The following is a 27,047-nucleotide window of genomic DNA, read 5'->3' as shown; positions in this document are numbered from 1 at the left end:
CCGGCCCGCCACCCCTTTACCTTAGGTCCGAGCCCGGCCCGAGCCGGCTCGAAACCGGCCCGAACCCTGCCCGAGACCGAAAAATACGTGTTTTTCAGGGTTGAAACGCCCGAGAATAACTCGCTGCACCTTACATGCCCGGGCTTTCAGGTAAGTCCGATCCCGTGCAGTGCTCTAGTCCCAATCAATGTGGTCGTCAGAAACGTATATAGACAGCACTTCTATCAACGTGCGATTGAGCCGCTCCTTGAGTCCGTCTGTCTGCAGGCGGTGGAAAGTTTGTGCTCAGCAGAACAAGGGCTAAGTAGGTCTTCAACAACGCGGGACAAGAAGGTCCGGCCGCGGTCAATGAGGAGCTGCCGGGGTGCGCTGTGATGGAGGATGACGTCATGTAAAAGGAAATCCGCCACCTCAGTTGAACACCTTGTGAGCAAAGTTCGCGTGATCGCGTACCGGGTCGCGTAGTCAGTCGCAAAATTGACACACTTATTGCCAGATTTCGACGTCGGGAAAGGACCGAGAAGATCGAGACCGACGCGATAGAATGGTTCTGAGGGCACATCGATGGAATGAAGGCGTCCAGCGGGCAGCACAGCAGGTTTTTTGCCTCGTTGACAGAGCGCACACGCTGTAACGCAGCGGTGCACAGAGCAGTACAGGCCTAGCCAGTAGAAGCGGCGCCGTACGCGGTCGTAGGTAGGCGAAGAGTCGAGGTGGCCAGCAATAGGGCGTCATACAACTGATCAAGCACCGAGGTCCGGGGATGGCGTGGTACAACGAGTAAAAATTCTGGTCCTTCAAGGCATGTAAGCTGCAACGGTAGAGAACGTCGTCGCGGATCACGAACACGAGCAGTGAAGGCTCCCAATGTCCCAAATTGAGACGATCGATAAGAACACGTAAGCAGTCGTCATGCCGGTGTTCAGTGCGGATGTCGCGCAGATCATAAATGGCCAGGACGCAAAAGTAGGTGTCATACGCCTAATCTTCAGGGCGGTCGACAGAATGACGAGAGAGGCAGTTGGAGTCCTTGTGCAAGTGGCTTGACTTGTATAAAACAGCAAATGAGTCTTCTTGAAGCCGTAGCGCCTATCTACCCAATCGTCCGGTGGGGTCTTTCATAGCCGAGAGCTAGCACAAGGTGTGGTGATCGGTAACCACGGAAAATGTGCGGTCGTATACGTAGGGGCGGAGTTGTGCTACTGCCCAAACCAGCGCCAGGCACTCCCGTTCAGTATTTGAAAAATTCCTCTCGGCGGGTAACACTATATACCGGTGCCGCCGTTTCTGTTCTTCGTAGTTATCTGTGTTCACGCTACGGAAAATAACAACGCCTTATCTTGGACCTATTTTGCGTGGTGCTAATGATGCATTCACTCACCCCTACGGACAGTGTACTGCTCGTGTTCTCATTGGCATTCGCCACCACATTGAGTTAATTGTCCTTCCCACGTGTGTCCATGAACTTATACTGGGTTGGGACTTCCTACATTCTGCTTCAGCCGTCATTTCATGTAGAGGTGAAGTTGTCCATATTACCTATACAGCGCTCGCACCTGTTACGAACTCTGTCCGTAACTTGCTGTTACGGACTTGACTGTTACTGACTTGGCCATCGCTGTAGACTACGTCCTGCGTCCTGGCCACGAAGACGTTCTAATCGCCCCTTCTTCCCGCTGTATTTCTCGCGGAATTCTCAGTGCTGCCTGCTCTCGTTCAGTTTTCACGTGGCTGGGTCCTTCTGCGTGCGCGAGCTCACCATGTACCTTCCTCCCCCCTCCTCTCTCTACCTCATGTTTCCATTCCCTCTTTGCCGTCCCCCAGAGTAGCCAGCCAGATGCATTTCCGGTTAACATCTCTGCCTTCTTTCTTTCTCTACTCCTCCTACTGCGCCCTTCTGTCTGCTTGCAACACATCCTCAACTCCTGTGATGCTGCTCAAAGGGATCACCGACGCTCAACCTAACTCTATCTTCACGCTTTGCCCTTCTTCCTCGTTAGTACCAACCTCAGGTTTGGATGATTCTTTCCCTCCCCCAGCCGTCATCGCTTCTGACCGACCAGCCACTCAGTCCGAAGCCTTATTGACTGTCTTGGCGGAGCACAAAGCCTGTTTCGATAACTGTTCCCCTCTGTTTAGCCAGACATCCGTGGACACACACCGCATCAAAACCGGTGGTTCTGCTATTATACGAAGCTGCCCCTATCGTGTATCGCCGTCCAAACGAAAGGTCATTGAACAACAGGTTGCTGACACGCTTGCGCGAAAGATAATACGACCTTCATTTAGCTCCTGGGCTTCTCCTGTCGTTCTCGTAAAGAAAAAAGATGGCTCCGTTCGCTTTTGCGTTGCTTATTAAGCGCTCAATAAGATCAGACGCAAAGACGTATATCCAATACCTCGAATTGACGACGCTTTGGGCACACTACAAGGGACACACTACAGCCTTGACCTTCGATCAGGATATTGGCTAATTCCGATGAATGAGACTGACAAGGAAAAGACCACATTCTCTACACCAGACGGATTTTATGAATTTAACGTGATGCCTTTTGGCCTTTGTAGCGCTCCAGCCACATTTGAGAGCACGACACATTATGTTCTTCGTGGACTAAAAGGGAAGACCTGCCTGTGTTATCTGGACAATATTGCTACGAGGCGCTGCAGTAGTGAACGATGATGACAGGACTGACGAAGACAACGATCACCCGGATAGTCGCGCGCATGGGCTTCTGGTATGCCTGTCTACTACCCGTTGTATATATTTGTAAATATATTTTCAAGCGTATTTTCTCCCCGTAACATTATTGTCATCTTATCGTCTAACTTCAGACAACATCTTAAACAATTAGAGGAAGCTTTCAAGTGCCTTGCAAATGCTGGTCTCCAGATCAATACAAAAAAATGCAAATTTGCAAGCAAAACTATAAATGTATTAGGCCACGCCGTCTCAGAAGATGACAACCAGCCAGACTCCGAAAAGAGTTGTGCTGTTGTCCAGTTTCCTCGCCCCCCGCAACAGAAAGATCTACGTAGTTTCCTCGGCTAGGCGTCACATTTTCGTCGATGTATACGCAATTTCGCTGCAATAGCGGCTCCTCTACACAAGCTACTGGGTACCGGTGCCTATTTCACAAGTACTGACGACTGCGAGTCGGCTTTTCAAGCTCTTAAGCAACATCTTAGTTCCGGACCAGTGCTTCGCCACTTTGATGATCGAGCCCCCACCATACTTCATACTGACGCAAGCGCCCAAGGTATTGGCGCAGTACTTCTGCAACGTAATGCAGCCTCTAAAGAGCAAGTCATAGCATATGCCAGCCGAACACTTTCTCCAGCTGAGCGGAACTACACTATCACAGAGTAAGCGGGCCTGGCTATCGTTTGGTCAATTCAGAAATTTCGCCCATACTTTTACGGCCACCACTTCAGCATCGTCACCGACCACTATGTTCTGTGTTGGCTGTCATCAATGAAAAACATGTCAGGACGCTTAGGACGCTGGATACTGCGCTTGCAGGAATATGACTTTACAATAACGTACAAGTCTGGAAAAAGTCATCATGATGCAGACGCGCCCGCTGTCGCTCTCTCCCGGTAACGCGTCGTCGTCTTCCCCACCACGTCGTTCCGATGACACGCCTGCCTCACACCAGCTCTCGCTAACGCCTCTGGACCAAGTTACGCTTTCATCACGCTCTGATTTCGTCTTGCTTCAGCGGGCCGACTCCTACTGTCGAAGTCTCATGGATTGCCTTCGTGGGTTCGCCGAACCACCCAACAGCTTTTTGTGACGCCAACTTCGACAAGTCCACCTTCAAGATGCCGTGCTGTCCCGCTACGTTTACCACCCGATAGGTATTCGGTGGGTCCCAGTTCTACCTCGCTGCCTTCGCCTTCGAGTATTAGAGGCACTTCACCACGACGTATCGGCTGACCACTTAGGCTTCCACAAGACCTACGACCACATCAAGACCCACTGCTTCTGGCCTGGCCGATTCACAACTCTGGCCAAATACGTTGCCTTTTGTGCGTCATGTCAACACCGAAAACCCTCGACATCCCTCCTGTCGGTTTACTACAAACTTTCGTTTGCCCGGACGCACCTCTTGAATTTCTTGCCATTGATTTATATGATCCCTTACCTTTGACACCCTCCGGTAACCGTTGGATTGTAACTTCGGTCGACCATTTAACATGATATGCCGAGGCTGCGCCTCTGCAATCCGGTACCGCTTCTGAGGTCGCTGACATTTTCTACCTATCATCCGCAAACGAACGGCCTTACTGAGCTTTTCCACCGTACGCTGTCTGGCATGATCGCCATGTACGTCCGTCCTGACCACACTGACTGGGATAAAATTCTTCCTTTTGTGGCATTCGCATATATTACTGCTGTTCAACGGACTACCGGCTACAGCCATTTCTCCCTTGTGTATGGACGACCTCGTTCCACCATATCGACAGAGCATTCTTTTTAGCACCTTATTCGCCTAACACGTCCATTCCAGAAGAGTTGGCTGGCCGAGTTGCACATTGCCGTCACATCGCCCGGCAAAGCGCGGAAGCCATCCAAGCTGAGAGGAAACGTCATTGCGACTACAAACGCCGCGACGTCCGTGTTCACCCTGCAGACCAAGTCCTGCTTTTGACTCCAGTCCGAACTCCAGGCCTCTGTGAAAAGTTCCTTCAACGCTACATTGGCCCGTACACTGTTGTGCAGCAAACAGCAAACATCTGCAGTGAACTATCTCGTCCGACCAGTACACTCCGTCACTGACCGGCGCCGCCGGAATACAGAAATTGTTCACGTCTCGCGGATGAAGCCCTCCACTCCCCGTTTAGATGATCTCTAAGCTGCGGCCAGGCTGGTCGCTTCCATGATGGGGGGAAGTTACATAGTACATACTAGAGCACTGCACGGGCTCGGTCTTACCCGAAAGCCCGGGCCGGGTAGAGCAGTTTTTTCACGGGCTCGGGCCGGGCTCGGGTTTTCTGATGCGAGCCCGGGCCGGGCTCGGACATTCTGGTGGTATGTATGTAACGTGCAGGGAGTTAAACTCGCGAGTCTCGACTCTGAAAAACATGTTTTTTTCGGTCTCAGGCCGGGTTCGGGCTGATATCGAGCCGGGTTCGGGCCGGGCTCGGGCCTAAGGTAAAGGGGCGGCGGGCCAGGCCGAGCGGGTAACATAGATTATTTCCGGGCCCGGGCCAGGCCGGGGTCTCGCCATAAAACGTTTAATCGGGCTCGGGTGGGCAGCCCAACGTAAAAACGGGCCCGGGCCAGGCCCGGGCTGAAAAAATCGGCCCGTGCAGTGCTCTAGTACATAGTACTTTGTACATAGCCATCATCATGTGTACATAGCCATTATCATACCTGATCTTCTGTTTCTTCGCGCATGAGCTGGAGAGTTTTCTTTTGGGAATAAAAGAAGCGCTGGGCAGCTTGATCGGTCTCAGTCTTATAACATGCAGGTTGTTCAAAATTAAGCTTTATGGTTTTGTTAAAATTAGGCACTGGGAGGCACGCCACAATAACCCCTGCAAATAAGTTATGTGGCCAGGGGGGCACAAAATGAGATGATAATTATCGCTGTCAGCAGCCCAATTAAGCAAAATATAATAATGAATTTTTCATTGACTGCAGCTTATAAGTGGGTATGTTTGCATTGAAATATTAGAGGCAGTCGTGTTTCTACACAGTATCAGTTCGAAGAATTCTTCTAGCGTGTCTGCGCTCCGAGATATCGGACTCCAAGTTTGAATTGCCGTTCATGATTAAGGACGCAAGAGAGTTTTGGATCGCCGCAAAGGTCCACCCGAATGTGACGCGGCTGTTGCGTGCGGCGTTTAATCTGAACGGGGCGGGGACATGGGCAAAGACAACTGTCCCCCTTCCCCTCTCGCCTGGCGAAATAAAAAAAATCGAAAAATCCGGAACCGTTGTCGTAACACGCGACCGCGCAGCCGGTAACGATGGCGGCAGTTGCCATGCCGAGATAATGGCGCGCGCTGAGATGCTGGAGGGCCGTGCGCTTGCGTAATGTTGATTAGACGAGCAGACATGGTCATTGCCTGGGCTACGCAAATAAAGTGACTGCTGATTTCCAAGTATTGTAAGTTTTATTGAAATCAAGAGCAACAATTGCACCATCAACACCAGAAACAGTTTTAGCTATGCTAACGAATATTTCATACTGCCGCTTTATGTTTGGTGTGGTCATGCACAAATCTCATGAAAACACTTCACCATCCCTGATGTCAATGCCCTAAACAGTATTCAAAATGGCTCCCTTCCAGCGCAACGCAAAGCATCAACCACACTCGCGCCGACTCGATAACTCTGCGCCGTACTTCTGGAGGGAGATGTTATCCTGTGCTTCATATCATTATCATCACTGGGCTCTACTGCATAAACTCGATCTTTAACCTAGCCCCAAAGAAAAAAGTCACAGGTCTGCGCGGCACACGCACCATAGTCACAGCGTAAGCTGGTGGAGCGGCTCAAGAGTAGCTCCAATTTGGGCACCCCGCACAACAGAGTCTTCGCGGCAGTCTGTTCGCCTCGTTTTGACGAGAACGATCTGAACTGTCCGCCCGGCGTCGACGGCGAGATGAGGCTTGTAATGCTATGTGCAAAGCAGTCTGCTGAGCCCCATCAAGCCTTACAACTGCAACTTGCATGTCGGGAGCACCGCGTTCTCAGGCACCTTAACTAGATGGCGCCACGACACTGGTGGTAGCTCAGCAGCTCTGGAGCATGTTGATAGCGTGCCTCGTCTGAATCGCATGTCGTCGTCTGATGCCCGTCGTCTGTGCCTGTGCCGCTGCATTTGCAGGCATCTTACCTAGATGGCGCCACCTTACTGGCGGAGGCTCGAGTCGTCTCCCCCTGCGTACTTGGGAGCGTTTTGAGGCATGTTTCCGCTGTCCGTTAGCAAGCACTTGCTTGACTCAGTGGTATAGTATCCGGCTCCCACGCAACGGGCGCCGGCTCGATCCCGGCGGTAATCGGGGTACTTTTTTCGCGTTTCCTGCGATAGCGGTTACGCGGTGGGAGCCGCCAGCGGTGGCATCATCGCGAACCGAAACGGCTGTTGGAATGAGCCCATAATAACTTACGCTGCAAAATGTCGAGCGGAGAAAGGTCAGGGGATCTCGGCAGCAAAAGATCGCTCCTGCACGCCCGATCCACTGTCGTGGAAAACGTGTGTCCAACCAGCTCTTTGCCGTGGTGGAGAAATGTGGTGGTGCTCCGTCGTGCTGGAACCGCACTTGGCGCAGGTCATTCAGGGAAATATTGGAGACAAAGTCGTCGATCACAACACTTTCCATTCAAGTTGTCCTCAAAGAAATGAGGTCCAATGATCCTGTTCCGGAGTATGCCACACCACACTCCAGCAAACTTGATGCTTGTGCTGCCGCAGCCAGTGCGGATTTTCTTGTGACTAATAATGCGCGTTGTGAATATTCACAGTGCCATTGCGGCAAAACCGAGCTTCATCTGTCCAAATTATTCTCTGTAAGAAGTCCATTTCTTTATCAATTTTCATCAGGCCACAATTGCAGATGTCCACCCGCCTTCCAAAGTACGCCACACTTAGGTCCTGCTCAAGGTAAACTTGATAGGGATAAAACTTATGGGCTTTCTTAGCAAATCTGCGACTGTTCCAACGCTGCAACTGCACTGATCTATAATCTGTCGGATGCTAAGTTCTGGCTTCGACGTTACGCACGCGACAACGTCGATTTAAAAGTCTTCATCGACGATTGTCTTCCTTGTTTGTCTCGGACGATGGAGTGACCCTGTTGTGCGAAAGCGCCGAAACACGTTTTTGAGGGTAGGCCTAGTTGGAAGGAGACGGTATTGGTAGCGAGCCGCGTACAGCCGCATTGCAAATGAAGCGTTCCCACTCATCTCAGTCAATGCAAGTAGCACGTCTAATTATATGGACACTTCAGTGGATTTTTGCTGTCGGCGCCGTCGCCGTGTGGTTCCGTATAAAGTACAAGGGTGATAAACACGTCGCCGCGTGCCATATGTGCGAGTGAAAGCACGCGGGGGACGCGCGCTTTTACGGAGAGCAAACGCACGGCAGAGAGCAAGCGCGACTTCTTCCGTCGCGCGAAAGGCTGTGAACGTACGGAAGGGAAAGAGGGGGCGACGCTTTGCTGCGCCACAAAATGCGTATCTTGCAACCGGGCGCAAGGAAAACTGGCAACGCAATCTCTCGCACGGAAAGGAGGAAAGTGGGAATGGAGCGCAGGAAAGAGGCAGGGCGGCTTCTACTCTGACAACTGCGTACATTTGCGCCGGTGCGGGCTGTGGCGCTCACCGTATCTTGAAAGCGATCTCCACACGCCTCTGACCTTTCTCGCTTCAACGGAAACTGAGCGGCGAAAGCACAGCGTATACAGACCGCACGAACCGTCGCTCGCTGCGGCGGCCGCGCGTGCTCACACCAGCGTTTTGACAGTGGTCGTCTACGGTCATCGAGTGTGATCTATTCATGTTTGCTTGTGCGCGCTCACACCACGCTTGGTAATTAATTGGTAAGCGAATGTGCCCAAGTTTATGCAGCCGATAAAACTACGATCCCTACTCTGTATAGCTCTCTACTAATTTGATCGCAATTGATGCTTCCCGGTTCGGGTGAAACTGCGAAATTTTTTTCTTCGGTAGAATACCTCGTCTCGCCAGAAGCATCCATGTTAGCATAAACGGACTCCACGTGGATATTATTGGTTATACTTCTGTACAGAGGCACCGCTATTCCAGAAGCACTCTAGTAGGTGACAGTGAAGCTAACGCGCTCACAAGATGACGTCCCGCTGCGATATCAAGTAATACAAAAATGTGCCGAAAAATTATCTCCTGTTTTCGCGTTTAACAGGATCATGCGTACTGCTCACGGCACACCGCGCTGTCATATCTTGATTTCGCCAGCCGAGAGGAGAAGGGGAATAGTTAGGAGCTTTGCGCCGATGCTCAGCCTCTTGCATGCGTAATCATGCGAACGACAGTTCAAATTTGGAGTCGGATATCTCGGAGCACCTACATGCTAGAATAATTTTTCCAAGTGAAACTGTGTAGAAACACGACTGCCTCTAACTTTTAAATACAGACATGCACACTTACTGCACTCAATGAAAAGTTAATTATTCAATTTTAGTTAATTCGGTTGCTGACAGCGATAATTATCATCTCACTTTGTGTCCCCCTGATCACAGTGTTGCGGCGCTCTGTCTAGTGTATTTCTGCTTAGTCCCGTTTTTAGCGATCTTTGCTTTCGATGTCATGGACAAAATAGCTCACCAACAGTCACCGCTCAACGCACCAATAGCTCACCTATGGAAAGGCAAAAATAGTAATAAATAAAGCGAAATCAAGTATACTTGGTGTTCGAACACTGGTTCTTAGCACAGTTAATGCTTAAGATTGGAGCCGAGCTAAACTCCAAGCTATATATTGGAGCAGAGCAGAAATCACCAGATCTCAGTTAGGTTCTTGTTGAACATAACCACGCTTCCTTTTCTCGGGAAACATAGAACTTTGAAGCGTATTTGTATATGTTTGTGCGTTCGTTTTAAGCATGAGAGGTTTTTAGCTCATGTTGTCGGCGACCTTCAAGAGACCTTGAGCGAAAATCTAGAGCAGTTATCCGGGAAATCAAGAAGAGAATGGGCGCGTGAACGGAACGAGAACCTGCGAGAACATCCGGACATCGTTGCGAAAGCAAAAGGGGTCAAGCTGACTAGTTGCTCACCTGAGCAACTAGTCAAAACTTAAGAAAATGCGGTCTCTGGCCCCCAACCTATTGTACAGGACAGCGCTACATAAGCTTGTTACTGCCCAAACAATTAAAAAAAAACGGCATATCCACGGGGTGAATGATGATGAGTGGGCGAAGCTCCGGAGGTTCATGACTCTTCCGTGAAAATTCGCCCATTGCATCATCATGAAAGACGTGAGAACCAGTGTGTGAGGTTATATAAGAACTTTTATTCATTTTCTTAGATGAGGTTTGGCTTCCGTTGTCCCTTCCAAATGACGGCTTTATGGTCCGTGAACTGCAAGGAGAGCGGTTCTTGTATGGGTTGCAGTTGGCCGTTCGTCAATGCAATGTCTATGCACGTCCCTCGGGTGGTCGTGGGTTTCAAGTAGTCAAAGGATGTGCACGTGAGAGCATATCTGCAAGCCATGTGTTGTATAAGCCGCGTCGTCAAAGTGCAGCCAGAGGCGTTTTGGAAACTCGCCGTCGTGTACGGCTCTCTCGCACACCTGCACATTTGTACATATCGAACGCAATTTTATTCCGCGCCGAGAAACGGATCCCGACGTTGGAACCCGCGAAGCAGAAGGTGCACGGCGACGCCGAGAAGCGGATCCAGAAACTGCATGTCCGTGCACCGCTGCACTGCACCGGCAGCGGTGCAGACGCGCTGAATGGAGCGAGCGCCACCAACGCCATCTAGTGATCACTTCACGAACTAGACGAGGTGGCTATGACGGAGGAGAGACTGACCCACGGCGTAAGGAGCTTCGCCCCTAAAATATTGTTTCCGATTTCTTCCTAATGTTTGTTCACAATGTCTCTCAAGCTGTAACTTCTTGTACGCGGAACTTTGTCATTTTCAATAGCGACGTTTAAACGGCAGACATAGTGCACCATACACTTGACGGTCATCTTTTGGCGCTGAGACAGATGGCGAATTCCATTGGGAGAACAGGAGCAATCAAACGCACGCTGAAAGTGCTCGTTCCAGAGGCGACGTGTTTCAATGGTCGAACAGGAGTGGGAGAGCCGTCATCCAGTGGTAGAACAAGAGCAGTTTCGCTGCGCCGAGAGCAGCCGGGAGCAGTCCGGACTGCTCTCGCCTGAAAAGCGGAGTACGGAGGAAGTCACGGGACTTAAACTGTCATATCCTCGTCATTTCTTTTTATTTTGCTTCAGCCGGCGCGCGCGGCGGCAACGGAGGCAGCCAAGCGTAGTTGGTGGTTTGGCACCGCTGTTTTTTGACGTCGGTAATGCGTGCGAGCTTCGCAGGTATTTAGCGACAGATCCTGGCATTTCTAGTTCGCCATGCTTCTCGTTGGATGCGCGGGGGACAGCGGCAGCAAGGCGTCTTCGCCTTGCTGAAGTGCTTGAGACGCTCGACGGTGACAGCAGCGAAAGCTGCTGGAGCTCAACTTCAGATTCATGTTGCAGTTTCAGATTATCTTCGCAGGCCGAAACATTGTGGGATGCGTCGGCGCTGCACAAAAGTATGTAGTACGTGGCCGCAAACGGTGACAGCGTTACGCCCGACAGATCACAAGACGATCACGCGTGTTTTGCCGCTCTCCTGCAAAGAATAGTGGGACGTCGATTGCTTTAGTCTCCGAGCTCTCCGAATGGCGGGTCGAGTGTCCCTGTGGCGGGTCGAGTGTCCCTGCTCTCACTGCGCTGTCGCCCGACTTCGCACTGCGCGGCGCCCTGCTCCTGTTCTCCCAATGGAATTCGCCAAGAGTTACCGGTGCTCTTTTCAAAGCCACCGGTCCGGGAGTTCCGCGGCGCGGCTTTTGCGCCACCTCCTTCGAGAGAGGGCGCCGCGCTGCGTGACCAGGCCGGCGCGCCGCGGATGGTTGTTTGGCCGAGACGAGACTTGCAACGAGGTTCAGTTTAAAACAGATTCATTTCGGCCCAGTAAGATTTCAGACCTGGGTAGCGGCACCAATGTGCTTTCTCGGTAGCCATTTAATGCTCACATCTACTCTCGATTACGGGAGTGCCAGCGATCTTTTTCTGTCTGTGTCTAGTTCGCGCTTGCGAACACACTTGCGAAGACTGATGCGCGATTCGTCGTGCACGCTGCCCAAATTACGTGAGCGCGTAGGTATTTCTTCAGTTAAATAGAAAAGGCAAAGTGGAGCAACATACCTTTGTTATCTTTCGCACCTCCTCCCATCCCATCTTTCCCGTATCTAAAGGTATACTTAAGAGACAGAAGGCATTCCACTCAGGGAATTCACTTTTTAGTAGGTCGTAAAAGTCATCTGCTTGGTCACGCGGTATCTCGTGGCTCCACACACCGAGGTAGACGGCTGTCGTATTCACCTCGCTGGCCAGCTTGTAGTTACTGTCACCTGCAATTGAAGAAAATTGAGCTTTGCTTGTGAAAATTGCTTTCGTAATTTATGAGGGAAACACACAGGTTATGATTGATGCCACAGTAGTCTGCGGATTTATTTTGATAAACTGCAAGCCTTTAATATACCGAAGTTAAAAAAATTTACTTGTTGATTGGGTAACGTACCATCACGCACGATATGAAGCAGCCTTCGTCTCAGTGCCTATTAAAGTTTCTAGGAAAAGCCTTAAAACTTAATTTTGTCCGGAAATTGTAAATGCCAGCTTTTTTCCGATTGATAAATTTGGTATAAATATAGTCTCAGTTGCAAAGAGACAAGTAAACGCTTGGAAAATGTGCCTAGAATTTCGGAATTGTGCAGTTATACATGAGAGATAGAAACAAGCCATCATTTGATTCCTTAATTGTGTCTTACGCTGTCTAGTTGCGTAGTCCGCAATGTACAACTGAACAAAGGCCACTTTAGTCATTTCAGTGCTCTCTACGCCAAGGTAAACTCGCTGGCTTAGATGAACCTGAAACCTGGTATGGTGTCCTGCGTCAACGGTTTTTTACGTGAAGTATTTGTACAGATTCGAACAGCGGTGGCGAGGACAGCTGTGCAAATTATGCATGCCATAGACCTTCTCCTTGCTACACCGTAGAAGCCTGAATCCCTCTCTGCCAAGGTAGGTGTGCCGTGAAGCGTGTACATTAAACAGGAGCACTTGACTGTACAGCAGCTATCATCCTTGTTTTGGACATACCAGCTTCATTTGCTGCCCTGTCACAACAGTTCCCCCAAACCCCTTCCCAGGCGTGAAGTAGCACGATACCGTCAAATAACAAACGCCGACATCTCCCCCTTTAATTAAGTTTCTTCTCTCTCTTTTACCGGTCGTGGCTGTCCTTCAGTTCTTTGAAGCTCGTGGTGCGCTGTGTAGTCTATTAATATTTTCAGGAAAGAGTGAGCCGGTAAATATGCGGCGAATAACAGGCTGCGCGAGGGGCCTGAGCTGGTCTATGCGGTTTTCATTCATCATAGCTCAGCAGCGAAGACGACGAGACGGGTCAAGCTGCGCATTGTCTTTGTTCCCTCCAACGTCTGCTTTTTTTGCCACATCTGCACTTTTTCGCCAATAAATGCACGGGCTATGCCACACACCTGGCTTCTTCTGGCATTAGGACCCTATCCACTAGGGCAAAGCAGGCACGACTCAAGTTCCTGTTACAACTTACTCATGACATGGCTCTTTAAGGAAATGGTTGTTTCCGCTTACGATATTCGCATGGAATCGGCTAAATGAAGGTGTCACGCACGCATATATATATATTTAAAAACCCTGAAGTTCGCATTAAAACAGGAAGTGTTTGTGCGTAACGGGCCTCCGCAAGGTGCAAGCACTTGTGAGCGGCGTCGTTCCATTGCTACAGGTATGATACTTGACTATTTTCGGCCTTCATAGGCGAATCGCCACTGTGACTCGTTTTGCAGTATATCACATAGCATCTCACAATGTGTAGACAGTAATGTGTGTCGTGCTTTCATAAGCTAAATACAGGTATTGTGCACTGGTAGAAGGAGGCTAAAAACTTTTAGGTTACCTGGTAAATGTGTCTTAGGATAAAGACAAATTAGAGTTCCGTTTGTGAGTAGGGTGCACCTTTCTCTTTATAGTTAGCTGATCAATGTGATGAGGTGGTCTGCGTCTGATAACTGGTACTTGTTCATGCTCGCAGCACACAGTGTTCGAGGTAAGGTGCAGGCTCGGGAACACAGCAGACAACCGGCGCCCGTAGGAATTGTCAAACCCCGGTGAAACGTGAGAAGTCAATAACCCATTGGACCATGTTGCGTTTCTTTCAATAGGTTGCAGAAATTTATCGAGGGTTCTCTTTTGGGCAATGTGATTTGTATTGCTGTAAAGCATGACTTGGAAACGAATCCAACCAGTTTTAATGTAATTTGGCTTTGTGCACAGTGTCGGAAAGGAAACTAGTGGCGCTATGGCTAGTACAAATGCTCCAAATCTGGAACGAGCGCTGTTTGCAGTTGCTTCTAAATTACTTGCCAGCGAATAAGCTGACAACTCACCGCGCTGAATGAGAAAACAGCAGCTTCTACTTACACCGCTAAAAAAACTACATGATATACAAATGATATGTCGCTACGCGGCATAACATGTCTATGATCAACTGCAGATATTCCGAGCTAGTTACCTTTCCTGCTACCGGCGCCTGCAGACACAAGTACATTAGCATGAGTATTCCTGGTGCTTGAGAGATTAGTAGCACTAATGCTGGGGCAGAAAACTAAACTAACCAAACGAAATTAAGCGTAAGCGTACATCACTAATTTATTAAAGCCCCTGTCTATACAAAACGCCACAAACGTACTTAAATTATATAAAAATGTCGCAGTTTCACGCGAAAGGCGAAGCATCAATTGCGATAGCAAATTAGTAGAGAGCTATACGGAGTAAGGATAGTAGTCTTATCAGCTGCATAAGCTTGGACATGTAGCAGCACCAGCAACACGCAGAATTGTTGTCGACGCCATCGGCGTTTTGCCCGCGTTCACAACGAACGCGCGCGGCGTGGTGACTGTTCCCGGTGCCTCTGGTGGCGGCTCGGAGGTTTTCGACGAGATGAGAACGGGATACTTATCGAGCAGTGTCGGAAGTCTTTACCACCTTCTCGCCTCGCGACGTTTCCATATAAATACGCATTTGTTGCCGCAGCTAAACGTTGCCTCCCCTCCCTCCCGACCCCCCACGGCCTTTCGCGCGACGGAAGAAGTCGCGTTTGCTCCACGCCGTGCGTTCGCTCTCTGTCAAAGCGCGCGTCCCTCGCGCGCGTTCACTCGCAGATACAGCATACGGCGCGCCCCGACGATTTCATCGCCGTTGGACTTCATACGGAACCTCACTGCGACGCGGCACCAACGCCGACAGCAGAAATCCGCATGGAGTGTCCATATAATTGAAAAATTGTCGCAGTTTCACCTGAAAGGCGAAGCATCAATTGCGATAGCAAATTTGTAGAGAGCTATACGGAGTAATGATATTAGCTTTATGAGCTGTATAAACTTGGACATGCAGCAGCACCGGCAACACGCAGAACTGTTGTCGACGCCATCGGCGTTTTGCCCGCGTTCGCTCAAAATGCGTGCGGCGTTGGTGACTGTTGCCCGGAGCCTCTGATATAAATAGGCACTTGGTGCCGCAGCTAAACGTCGCCTTCCTTCCCTACCCCACGGCCTTTCGCGTGTCGGAAGAAGGCGCGTTTGCTCTACATATATGGTGATTGTAAAGGAGGAAAGAGACGCCTACTTCTGCAGCCCTTAAGGGAGCACGGCGCAGAACGCTCATTTGTTCTCCGCCGTGCGTTCACTCCCCGTGAAAGGGCGCGTCCCTCGCCCCCTTTCACTCGCACATACAGCGTTCGGCGCCCGGCGACGATTTCATCTCCATTGACGTCATACGGAACCTCACGGCGACGGCGACGACGACGGCGACGGCGACGCCGACGGCAGAAATCTGCTTTTGAGTGTCCATATAATTGCTATCGCAATAATAAAATAAATGAATGGTTTACTCTCCAGGAATAAAGACGTCCCGAGGGAAGTGTTTCGAATAAACCACCAAGGTGACTGACTAAAGTCAGTCACTTTTTATTGCGATGGCAATTATATGGACACTTCAACCAGATTTGTGCCGTCGCCGTGAGGTTCCGTATAAAGTCCAAGGGCGATAAAATCGTCGCCGCGCGCCGTATGCGCGAGTGAAAGCGCGGGGGAACGCGCGCCATCACGGAGAGCGAACGAACGCACGGCGGAAAGCAAACGCGACCGTCGCGCGAATGGTCGTGGGGGTATGAAAGGGAGGGAGGTGGGGCAACGCTGTGCTGCTTCACTAAGTGCTTATCTTGCAACTGGGCGTAAGGTAAACTAGCCACTCAATATCCCACGCGAAAGGAAGAAAGCAGGAAGGCAGCGCGGGAGGGAGGGGGGGGGGGAGCTTCCCCTCTGCCAACAACTTCTCCTCTGCACAATTCCTCTGCGCTTTGCCCGGCGGTGGCGGTCGCCCGCACCGTCTCTTATCTCCACACGGCTCTGACCTTTGTATGCGCTGTGCATTCGCCGCTCAGTTTCCGTTGAAGCGAAAGACCGCGCGAACCTTCTTAAGGCCGTTTCACATGGCGCGATTGGGGCGAAAAAAATCGTTCTGGCGCGCACGTCGCAGAGCGATTTTCGCTGGCAGCTTTCACATGCGTCTTTGACGCGGCGATTTCCGTCGTAGCGACGCCCAAGGTTGCTCCCTGCTCACAAAGTATCCATGCCTTCATCGTTAAATAAAAAACAACATGGAAACTAGTCAAATATTACAATTTCATATTATTATTTTTTTAATAGAATAGTGCAGAATTTTTCAGCCTTTAAACGCGTTGAGACGGCGATCGCTTTGTCCGCAGTTGCGGCTAGTGAAAATACTGCACAAACCGCATAAGCGTGCGGCGTGGTGGGGTGGTTTTGTTTTGTACACTCTAGTTGTGTTGTTGCGGTACGATGGAAGCCACAACTATTCTCCTGCAGGAGTATTTTCCTCTCCAAAAGAAGAAGCTAAGTACTATTAAGTGTGCAAGTGCCTGGTACAATTTGTAGCAATGAAGACTTTGACGACGGCGACGGTCGTGAGGGTACGTGCCGTATGTCAGCTTCCGACCTGGATAGCATGCAGCGTCTCCTTTTAAATGAATTGTGCGAGCTGGAGAAAGCAATTGTTGATGAAGCTCGTGAGCCACAGGCGCTGGTGGGTACGCTCTGTTAAAACATCATTAAAACTGGTGCGCGACATTGCTCCACTGAGCTTCCAACACGTGGTAAAACAGGAAAGTGCCTATTTCGACGGCGCTTGCTGTTACGTCTCGTTGCACCGCCCACATCGCGCCGATCGCTGCGACTCAGCGACGGAAATTCCAACATGTTGGAATCCCGTCGCGGAGAGCCTGCGACGTCGCGGCTGGTCGCGGCGGTCGCTGAGTGACGGAATTCGCTGTGTCGCTGTGTGAAAATCGCGCCATGTGAAACGGCCTTTACGCTGCGGCGGCTGCGCTTGCTGCCAGCATTTGGACAGTCGTTGTCTGCGGTCATTCAGTGCGATCTATTCATGTTTGCTTGTGCGCGCTCACACCACGATTGTTAATTCAGTTAGTAAGCGAATGTGTCCACGTTTATGCAGCCGATAAAACTACTATCCCTACTCCGAATAACTCTCTACTAATTTGCTATCGCAATTGATGCTTCGCCTTTCGGGCGAAACTGCGACATTTTTTCGCCAATGCGCAAGTTTCCTATCTATGTAGCACCCTGCTGCACGTTGTCTGCTACTTCCGGGAATCAATGAAATTATGAAGTGCCATCTTTCCCCCTTGGTGACACGCATAATTGTACACAGCAAAATTCATTCGTCTTCCCCCCTCCGCCTTTTTCTTTTCTTTGGGGGGGGGGGGGGTAGTGCTTTGCGACATCACGGCGATTTGAGAACTCCAAGGTAACGCTGCAGCGAACTTAATGTGAGCACATGCGGTTGAACTTATATGAGTGGCGAATACGCGCACTCATATAAAGGTACTCACTCAAGCTCATACTCACGTCTTATCACACTCATACGCGATAGTCATTTTTCCCCGAAATTTTTTAAAAATCGCTTGTTGCAGGTAAGAATTGTTGTTCTTGAGCTGGGTTATTCCTATTCGAGGAGGCGGACATTACGAGCACGAGGAATCGTAACACATATTCAACAAATTAACAAAAATGCACGAATTAACTTCTTAAGCAATTACTTTACTGCACATACTGCAATTTATGAATTGTGGCAGGTGAGTTTGCAAGACGTATCCACTTGATATGAAGCTCCAGGATTACACCAGTTTCGAGATGTTATTTCCAAAGTGTGGGACGAAATACATGGGCCGTTCCAGTTCCTTTTCTGCTCCAGTGCATAAAGGTGCGTTTTGTTAAAAAGTAAGTGTAACAACAGCACATTTTACGGCGAGTTTGATGGAGCGAATCTCGAAACTGGTATCATTCTGGAAATTCATTCCAAGCGGATACACCTTGCAAGCGCAGCGGGTAAAATTCGTAAAATGAAATATTTGCCACAAATTAATGAAATAAAAAGGCAATTAGTGACTTTTTAAAATTATTTCAGTGTGTTTCTATTTTCGTGCAAGTAAAATCCGCCTCTCTGAATAACCCAGCTCAAGGACTAGAATTGTGCTACCTGTAACATGCGATTTTTAAAATTCCAGTAAATGTAAAAGCTATCACCCCTATACAGCGCTCATGTGTGCTCACGTTCACACTCACGTTCACAGTCACTCTCAACGATGGTCACTTTCGCTCATGCCCACGTCCATTCGCAACAACGGGCACTCACTCGCGTTTCTACTAACGTGCACTCACACTCATAGGTACTCACTCAAGCTCATACACACGCCTTTGAAGTTAGTGTGAGTTATTACTAATTTCTTTATTTTTACGAACAATCACTTTTTAAATAGTTTGCAGCATCTTTGTAGATAACTCGTTAAGAAGTAGGGTATAATGTGAGCACAGAACCTTTCTTTGGATTTGTTTCATTTCCCTTTGGCCTTCGTTTGTTTCACTGAACATTCGAGAGGTGCAGGCAAGGAAGGAGACAGTTCGGCGAGGCTTCAATGACAAGGATTATATCGCATGTTTCTTGTAAAGTGAGAGTCGCGAGGGGCCGCTGAGACAGCGATTAGCTGTCCTACTGTTGCGGCTGTTGTTGCTGAATCCGATCTTTCAAGTCAATGGTTGTAACAGCTGCGTGCAGTGATCGCAAAGCGCGTTCGTTGTTTGATGTCTAGTGCCACGGCCGTTGGATAAAAAGGCGAAAGCATTGCACTAGGCCGCGCAAAGCTCAAGACACAGCGATGCTGGCCGATAGATTGCGTCTCTTGGTTGTAGCTAGGTTATCTGTCTCTCCCCTTCTTTCTCTCTCTGTCTCCTTCGTTCTCGATCTATCTCTTTTTTTCTCTCACTCTCATTTTCTCTTTCTCTCTCCCAAAGGAAGTTGTGTTGCAATCGTCAGTACAATGCAACCATATGGTTCCCATAAATGCACGTTCTGCAAGCGTGGGTGTATATCGCAGAGGTTATGGCGCTCGCCTTCGGAATGTGGATACCCGGATTCGAATCCTGCCTTGCCAAGAAAGTTCGTTTTGTTTTTTATTTATTTATTTATTTATTTATTTATTTATTTCTCTTGGGCGGCGAGCGCACGCGCGCCAGGATCACGTCAAGGCCCATGCGCAGTAACGCGCAGCTGGCGGGAGCTCTGCGAGGCCGTGTCTGTGTGGCGTCGCCTGGTTGTCATGGCTACGGCGCGGCAGTTTCGTGGCACACGCACAAATTACGGCTGGCTTCAACTGCGGAAGAAGACGACGACGCTCGAGCCAATGCTGATGATGATAATTTCACGGGACACGCACAAATTATGGACTTAAACTGCGGAAGAAGACGACGACGCTCGAGCCAATGTTGATGATAATTTCGTGGCAAACGCACAAATTACGAATGGCTTACACTGCGGAAGAAGACAACGACGCTCGAGCCAATGCTGAGGATGATAATTTCGTGGCACACGCACAAATAAGGCTGGCTCAAGCTGCGGAAGAAGACGACGACGCTCGAGCCAATGCTGATGATGATAATTTCGCGGCACACGCACAAATTATGGCTTAAACTGCGGAAGAAGACGACGACGCTCGAGCCAATGTTGTTGATGATAATTTCGTGGCACACGCATAAATTATGCCTTAAACTGCGTAAGAAGACAACGACACTCGAGCTAATGCTGAGGATGATAATTTCGTGGCGCACGCACAAATAAGGCTGGCTTAAACTGCGGAAGAAGACGACGACGCTCGAGCCAATGCTGATGATGATAATTTCGTGGCACACGCACAAATAAGGCTGGCTTAAGCTGCGGAAGAAGACGACGACGCTCGAGCCAATGCTGATGATGATACTTTCGTGGCACACGCACAAATAAGGCTGGCTTAAACTGCGGAAGAAGACAACGACGCTCCAGCCAATGCTGACGATGATAATTTCGCGGCACACGCACAAATTATGGCTTAAACTGCGGAAGAAGACAACGACACTCGAGCCAATGCTGAGGATGATAATTTCGTGGCGCACGCACAAATAAGGCTGGCTTAAACTGCGGAAGAAGACGACGACGCTCGAGCCAATGTTGTTGATGATAATTTCGTGGCACACGCACAAATTACGGCTGGCTTAAACTGTGGAACAAGACGACGACGCTCCAGCCAATGCTGACGATGACCATTTTGTGGCACACGCACAAATTAAGGCTGACTTAAACAGCTTCGCTGTTCAACAAAATACATTGTCTTTCGAGACAGAGGGTGCGGCACAGTAAATTCGAAGACCTTTCAGGTGTATGCTTACAATGTGTGCGCACTTGCATCCCACGGTTCCCACAGCGCGTCCGATGCTCAAAGGTAGCGTCGTCGTTTGTCGGCGCCTGCCTTATCGCCACCAGCCGCGCTGTCTCTACTTTTCGGGAACTCCACATGCCGCAGTCACCGTGTTTGCAAGTGAATTTCGCATTTTCCGGCTCCACGAAAATTTCGCATTTTCGACTGCACCTATGGATCGCTGTGCCTTCTGGTGTTTCTTAAAACAACGATGACATTTGTACGGCAGCGAACCAGTGTTAAAGCTATGTGAACTTGGGCGATCATGAAACTGGCTCAACATCGCAGTTTTCTACGTAGCGTAAACGGCTACCAAAGTGGGCTGGTCTCGTAGATAGTTCAGTCTAATACGGCGCCTCAAAGCGCGAGCTATCGCAAATGAAGGAAACGACATGGGGTGCGCGCGCAGAGCGTTTCAAAGAGCTTTGCAACGATAGACGTATGCGTACGCTCGTGGCCTAATGGTTAGAGCACCGGGCTGCTGTGCTCGACGGCGAACGTTCAATGCCACCATCGGTCAGGCGTTATTAAGCGAAGCTTTATAGGCCCACAAGTTTCGGCGGTGGTGGCAGTGTCACGCTGAAAAGTGGGCCGATCCTGGCGATTGTGCAGAATAGGTCCAAGCTCAATAGCACATACTAGAGCACTGCACGGGCTCCGGCTTACCCGAAAGCCCGGGCCCGGCCCGTGTGCCAGGCCGGGTAGAGAAGTTTTTTCACGGGCTCGGGCCGGGCTCGGGCACGGCATGAGCTTTTTGACCTGCACCCGGGTCAAACTTTATAGAACTAAACTAAATAGAACTTGTAGTCGGGCTAGGGCAGGCAGCCCAACGTAAAAAAGGGCCCGGGCCGGGCTGAAAAATCGGCCCTTGCAGTGCTCTAGCACATACCCTTCTGGGCTCAGGATCCTGTAACGCACCCTTGAACTTCCCTTGTCACATGTGGGACCCAAAGAGACAAAATCACCAGCCCTTCTGCTGTTGAGAAAATGGGGGCAAGTGAAGCTTGCCGTCCGATTCTAGCGCGAGGGCTTCCGAAGCCCAGGTGAAACGTTAGTAAAGAGGCGCGGACCCCGAGCTGCGGTAGCGCGATGCTGAGGCCAAACGTCAACGAAGAGGCGCCCACCCTGAGATTAGGACAAACGAAGCGGTATGCCTGAGACAGTGTCGTCTTGCCACAAGCTTTACTTACCCCCCATTTTCTCGACAGGAGAAGGGGTGGTGATTTTTTTTTAATGGAAAGCTTTATAGGCTCACAACTGTCTGCGTTGGTGGTGTCACGCTGAAAAGTAGGCCGATCCTGGAGATTGTGCAGAAAGTGCCTAACCTTAATGGCCCATACCCCTGTCCTGTAGGCTGATCCTGGCGATAATGCAGAAAGGGTCCAAGCTCAAGGGAACATACTCCTGTGGGCTCGGGGACGTGTAACGCTAACTTGAACTACCCTTATCACACGTGGGACCCAAAGAGACAAAATCATCACCAGCCCTTCCCTGTCGAGAAAATGAGTGTAAGCGAAGCTTGTCGTCCGATTCTATCGTGAGGGCTTCCGAAGCCCATGCGAAACGTCAGTGAAGAGCCGCGGACCCCGAGTTGGGGGAGCGCGATGTTGAGTCCAAACATCAGCGAAGAGCCGCCGACCCTGAGTTTAGGGCAAACGAAGCGGAACGCCAGCGACAGTGTCTTCTTGCCACAAGCTTCGCTCAGCCCCATTTGCTCGACAGGTGAAGGTCTGAATTTTTATAAAAGCGAGCAAAAACAAGAACCTACCTACCTACCACAATGTTACAAGAATGAGGCAAAGAATGCTGAGCAATAAAATTTTGAAATGTCGCCTTCATATCCGAGTCCTAATTATTATATGCTGCACTCAACTGCTGCACAACAAAAAAAAAACAATTACGAAAATGAACACAAATTACCCATCAAATTATTTATTGAGAAGCCTCAACGGTAATATCGTTGTGCAACTGTTAAGTGAACTCAACGACCTTTGGAATTTTGTTGAAAGTACGTTGATTCAACAATTACCCAACAAATCATCAACGGTAAACCAACAGTCATTTTTGCATGGGATTAAGATTACAAAACACCGGTAACGTCTCCTCAAGGGAATAACCAAGTGCGTCACGGGTACCTTTAGAGAGGTTATTGGATCCGTGCGGCTGATCATTTTAAAACGTTGATGAACATAATTAACATTTAAAATGAAGCATACATCCGATAGATTTTACGCTTTGCAAGGTTTGAGTTTCGGCTTTACTTGTACATATTTTCCAGTGTTTAATTCAGAAACTTTGGATCCCACAAACAATCGCCTCTGTTTCATTACTTTGTGCGCAGGCATAAAGACGAAGTGACGAGACTAATAAGTGAACCCGGAACGATAGATAAGGCCAAGCTTATCTATCGTTGCTCGATCAACAGTGTGTTAGTATTCATTCACTATTCTTATAGAGCAAATAACTCTAATTTCTCAGTGGCTCATAACTTTTGCATGTTTGAGTTTTGCTCTAGGGTATCACCCAACTTCTAATAATTCTTTGTCGAAAGCAGCATTTGTGTGTTGCTCGTCATCTGCCGGTTTCATCTCAACTTTCTGCGCTCAGCACGAGAAAAGATCGGACGCTTATACGAATATTTCCTTTTTGAAGGTTTCAGAGAGATTGATGCCATTGCTCTGAAAAGGTGTTCTCGTTCGTGTAGACGCTTAAAAATGATACATCATAAAACCTTAAGCATCTAAGCAGTCTGACCTATGCATAACATAAAACATTAAGAATGAAAGGCTTCCTGGCAACAATATGAACGAGTGGTTGAGCTGCCTCAAATTTTCGTGCAAGACTCCGTGTACGGTATATTACTCCTTCCAGATTTCAAGGTTTATTACTCACTCCAGATATCGTCTGACGGCCCTTTGCCGAGCAACTCGGCAAATACAATGTGGTCACAGGGCTCAATGTCTTCTGTGCTCAAGGGAACGTCCCAGGCACGGCCAAAAACACAAACAATGCCGGCTGAAAAAAAATGCAAGCAAAGAATCAATGAAGACACAATGAAAGCGATATAAAATTATGCAAAAACAAACAAATGTCTGACCATAAACACCTGTGGTCAAGCAGGATTTCATAGACATGGTCGCTCTCATGCATGTCCGCCCGAAGACAAGTCCACAGAGACATGGCCTCAGAGACACACAGTCAGGTTGGGAGTGTCGGTTAGTGCAAATGGTTAGAGCATGAACAGAAGGAAGTAAGAGCAGGTAGTTGCGAAGCGTGCCGCTAAGGGTACAGCAGCCCTCACGATGACTACTCTGGACTGTTATGCATTTAAGACACGCCACGGTAGCCCAGTGGCCTTGGCGTTTCGCCGGACCGCTCGACATCGCGAATGCGATCCGCGCCACGGTGGCCGCATTGCGATGGGGGCGCAATGACAAAACACATTAGATATCGGTGCACGTCAAAGAACCCCAGGTGGTCAAAATTAACTCTAAATCCCCCACTAGAGCGTGCCTCAAAGCATATCGTGGTTTTGCCACGTAAAACCCGAGAATTTGTTTTAACGCAGTTAAGAGCATAACATGTACTACATGGAAACTAAAGTTCTAGCCTATGTAACAGCACACGCACAGTTTAACTGATCCCAACTGCCTCTGTGAACCTAATGATCTCATGCTCAACGTTCGGTTCATCGCCTTCATTTCGTCGTTCATCGTTACGCAGTCCTCGATTCCAAGTACTAATCGTCATCAGGACCAATACATCTTGCACAAATACGGTACTTCGTGCAGGACATCAAGAGCGTACTACGTTTTGTAAATGCCTATACCTTGGTGCACATATTGCATTGTAGAGCCTTCGGTTCAGCCATGTGAACTTTTTCCCATTAGTGGAAAAATAATATCGTCCCTAGTGGTTGCGGTTCGTGACATGCCAGCGATGCGGTGGTCAGTGATCGGACGGGGAAAACGGCAGTGCGGCTTTCTTGGGGATTGTATGGGCGCTCACGATATAATTAAGAGAGAATGCCGTAGTGCAGGACTCCGAATTCCTTTTTGACCACTTGGGGTTTTTTACCGTGCACCAAATGCACTGTATTCAATCGTTTTTGCATTGTACCCCCATTTGAATGCTGCCACCGCAGCCGGCATCGAACCGGCGGCTTCGTGTTCAGCAGTGTAACGCTAAATAACTGAGCTACCCCGGCGGGCTTTCGCGTGTTAAGTAGTTGCTAATACAAGCATACAATATATTTGATACTGTGGTCTTATCATGATTCCATGTTCCATCATTCACAATATTGTTAATAGTGATGCCACGCGACCTTGCTGCCGCTACAATGTTTCTAAATTTCTCCTATGCGTTTCGCCCATTCCGCTAATTGCTCTACGGCACGAACAATCTGTAATAGTAGAGCACACCAGACGACATGCTCATGTGCTTGCACTGCCCTCGAGCTGCTCATGTCTATAGATAGTGTTCCAGCCAATAGCATCCATGACCAAGCTTCACCGATGATCGCTATCAGTCCCGTTCTACCTAACACCGTGCCTTCCCTAACAGCGCCGTTCCACGAGGCGATGCCGCATTGACGAGGTGGAGAGAAAATGTTTGCTAGTCTTTGTTGAAGAGTAAACTTGGTGTCATCGTTGGTGGCCAGGCTGCGATTATTGAAGTCGACGCTGAAATACCTCTGGGGACTTGTCCACTACGTTGGTATTTGAAGAAAATGCTGATATCTGCATAGTCATCTAACATTTGAGTAGCTGATAGAAGCGAGCACTCATTGATATGCGCGCTGTCCGCGTTACCGTTGCTAGACACCATACGTCTAACTTATTCGCCTTCTACGACCACTGATCACGTGATATTTCCGGCACCGACCTCTTAACTACGCCGCCATACATGCCTTATGCTCCACCGCAGTTGTACCCTTGCGTCTCCCTTATGCTACGATCTGGCAAGTTTTGCCTGCCTCCCATCACGTTTTCTTCCGCCTGAAGTTGTCCCCTGCATCCCTCAACCGCCTTTCCCATTACAACCTCATTGCGGCTGCACGGTATCTCCGTTTACTTATGTTGCACGAATGTGTATCCGTTGTCGGTAAGCGTGATAACATCAAATGTATATCTAAAAGCAGGCAGGAATTCTGTTATATGTAACAGTTGTTTCCGGCAGATTACGCAGTGAAAAAAAAATATATGTATCGGTCGTTCTTGGACATTCTTCTTCTTGATCACGGCTGTTGTAAAGATAACATGGTTTATATCACTATCTGAACATGTACAACTAAAGCCTGCTGACCGCGCAGCAGATCAAACTTGAACTTTCGACAAAGAGGATGCGGTATATCGCAACTGTGACATACGAAATATAAGAGTAGATAGCAGAGCGCATTTGTGCATTGATTATCGCCGCATAAAGACTGTGTATCGCATTTCACGCATTGATGAATATTTCGCATCACTTGACTTCCAGTCCGGATACAGAAGTGAAAATAAACCCCGACAAGTTGGTGATTTATGAAAACACTTGATTTTATTAGCGCACATGTGCCCGGGAAATAATTCCCTATATTGGCATAACAAGTATGCACGGACTATTTATGCGCCTTGAGACGGGGACACTGATTTAAAACAAAACTCTGTAAGGTAAATAATGAACAATAAATAAACTGTGTTTTTTCTTCAATTCAACATTATACGGGGCAACACAACGTTGGGGTTATAGTAATGGCCCACTTCAACAGAGCACAAAGGTGCACATGCTCACCTGATGCACGTTTTTTGACTGGGGAATGCGTTGTAGGTATTTCCGTGGACTGCATATCACCGATCGACGCTATTGTGTCCGAAGTGGACTTGTTTGATAGCATAGACGGCATTGAGGCAGTATTTGATGATGCCACCACGACGGTTTTAACTGTCTCGCCTGTGGCAGCTGTGGTTGTTTTATCTGCTGTGAGAAAAGAGATAAAATCAAAAGTTTCGCCCTACAGGCGAAGCGTTGTTTTCGATAGCGAATTAGAGAGCTACGCGAAGTGAGGTAACTTGTTTTATCAGCTCAATAAAGTGCCGCAAATATGCTTACTAAGTGAATTGACAAGTACGTTGTCGCGCGTGCACAGGCAATTAAATACGAACACATCTCACTCGGTGACCGCGGACATGCTGTCAGAGCGCTGGCGTGCTGAAGAGCGGCAGCAGCGGCGAGAAAATTCCCTTTCGCGCCGCCTTTTACTTCAACGGTAACTAAGCGCGCGAGAACGCAGCGCAGACGAAGCTGTCTCAGGTCGGCTAGCTTTCGAACGCAGCGCAGATTAACTCCAACATAGGACGCGCTTAGCCACTGCAGCTGGAGGAAGATCCGCCCGAACCTGTCCCATTCGCCCCTCCCTCCTAGCG

General features: G+C 49.2%; 1 protein-coding gene across 1 annotated transcript; it reads right to left on the bottom strand.

Annotated features, from left to right (window-relative positions):
* Nucleotides 1-174: 174 nt before the first annotated feature.
* LOC125945118 (uncharacterized) lies at nucleotides 175-26,534 on the bottom strand. The gene is made up of 4 exons (XM_049666689.1): nucleotides 26,416-26,534; nucleotides 23,536-23,658; nucleotides 11,922-12,127; nucleotides 175-261 (listed from the first exon to the last, which is right to left on the bottom strand). Exons 1-4 carry the CDS (start codon nucleotides 26,525-26,527, stop codon nucleotides 175-177), a joined length of 528 nt encoding a protein of 175 aa, XP_049522646.1. The 5' UTR covers nucleotides 26,528-26,534.
* Between the last annotated feature and the right edge of the window lie 513 nt (nucleotides 26,535-27,047).

This window comes from Dermacentor silvarum, chromosome 4 (assembly GCF_013339745.2).
Source record: "Dermacentor silvarum isolate Dsil-2018 chromosome 4, BIME_Dsil_1.4, whole genome shotgun sequence".
In the NCBI taxonomy this organism is placed as follows: domain Eukaryota; kingdom Metazoa; phylum Arthropoda; class Arachnida; order Ixodida; family Ixodidae; genus Dermacentor; species Dermacentor silvarum.
The sequence above is the reverse complement of the archived record's forward strand: the minus strand, read 5'-3'. Positions and strand labels throughout refer to the sequence as shown.

Excerpts from the sequence above, each read along its gene's own strand:
- LOC125945118 (XM_049666689.1), bottom strand. The coding sequence starts at position 26,527 with ATGCCGTCTATGCTATCAAACAAGTCCACTTCGGACACAATAGCGTCG. Across the intron at positions 23,659-26,415 it reads AGTCAAAAAACGTGCATCAG|CCGGCATTGTTTGTGTTTTT; the intron begins GTGAGCATGTGC and ends ATTTTTTTTCAG. Across the intron at positions 12,128-23,535 it reads GCCGTCAGACGATATCTGGA|GTGACAGTAACTACAAGCTG; the intron begins GTGAGTAATAAA and ends CTTCAATTGCAG.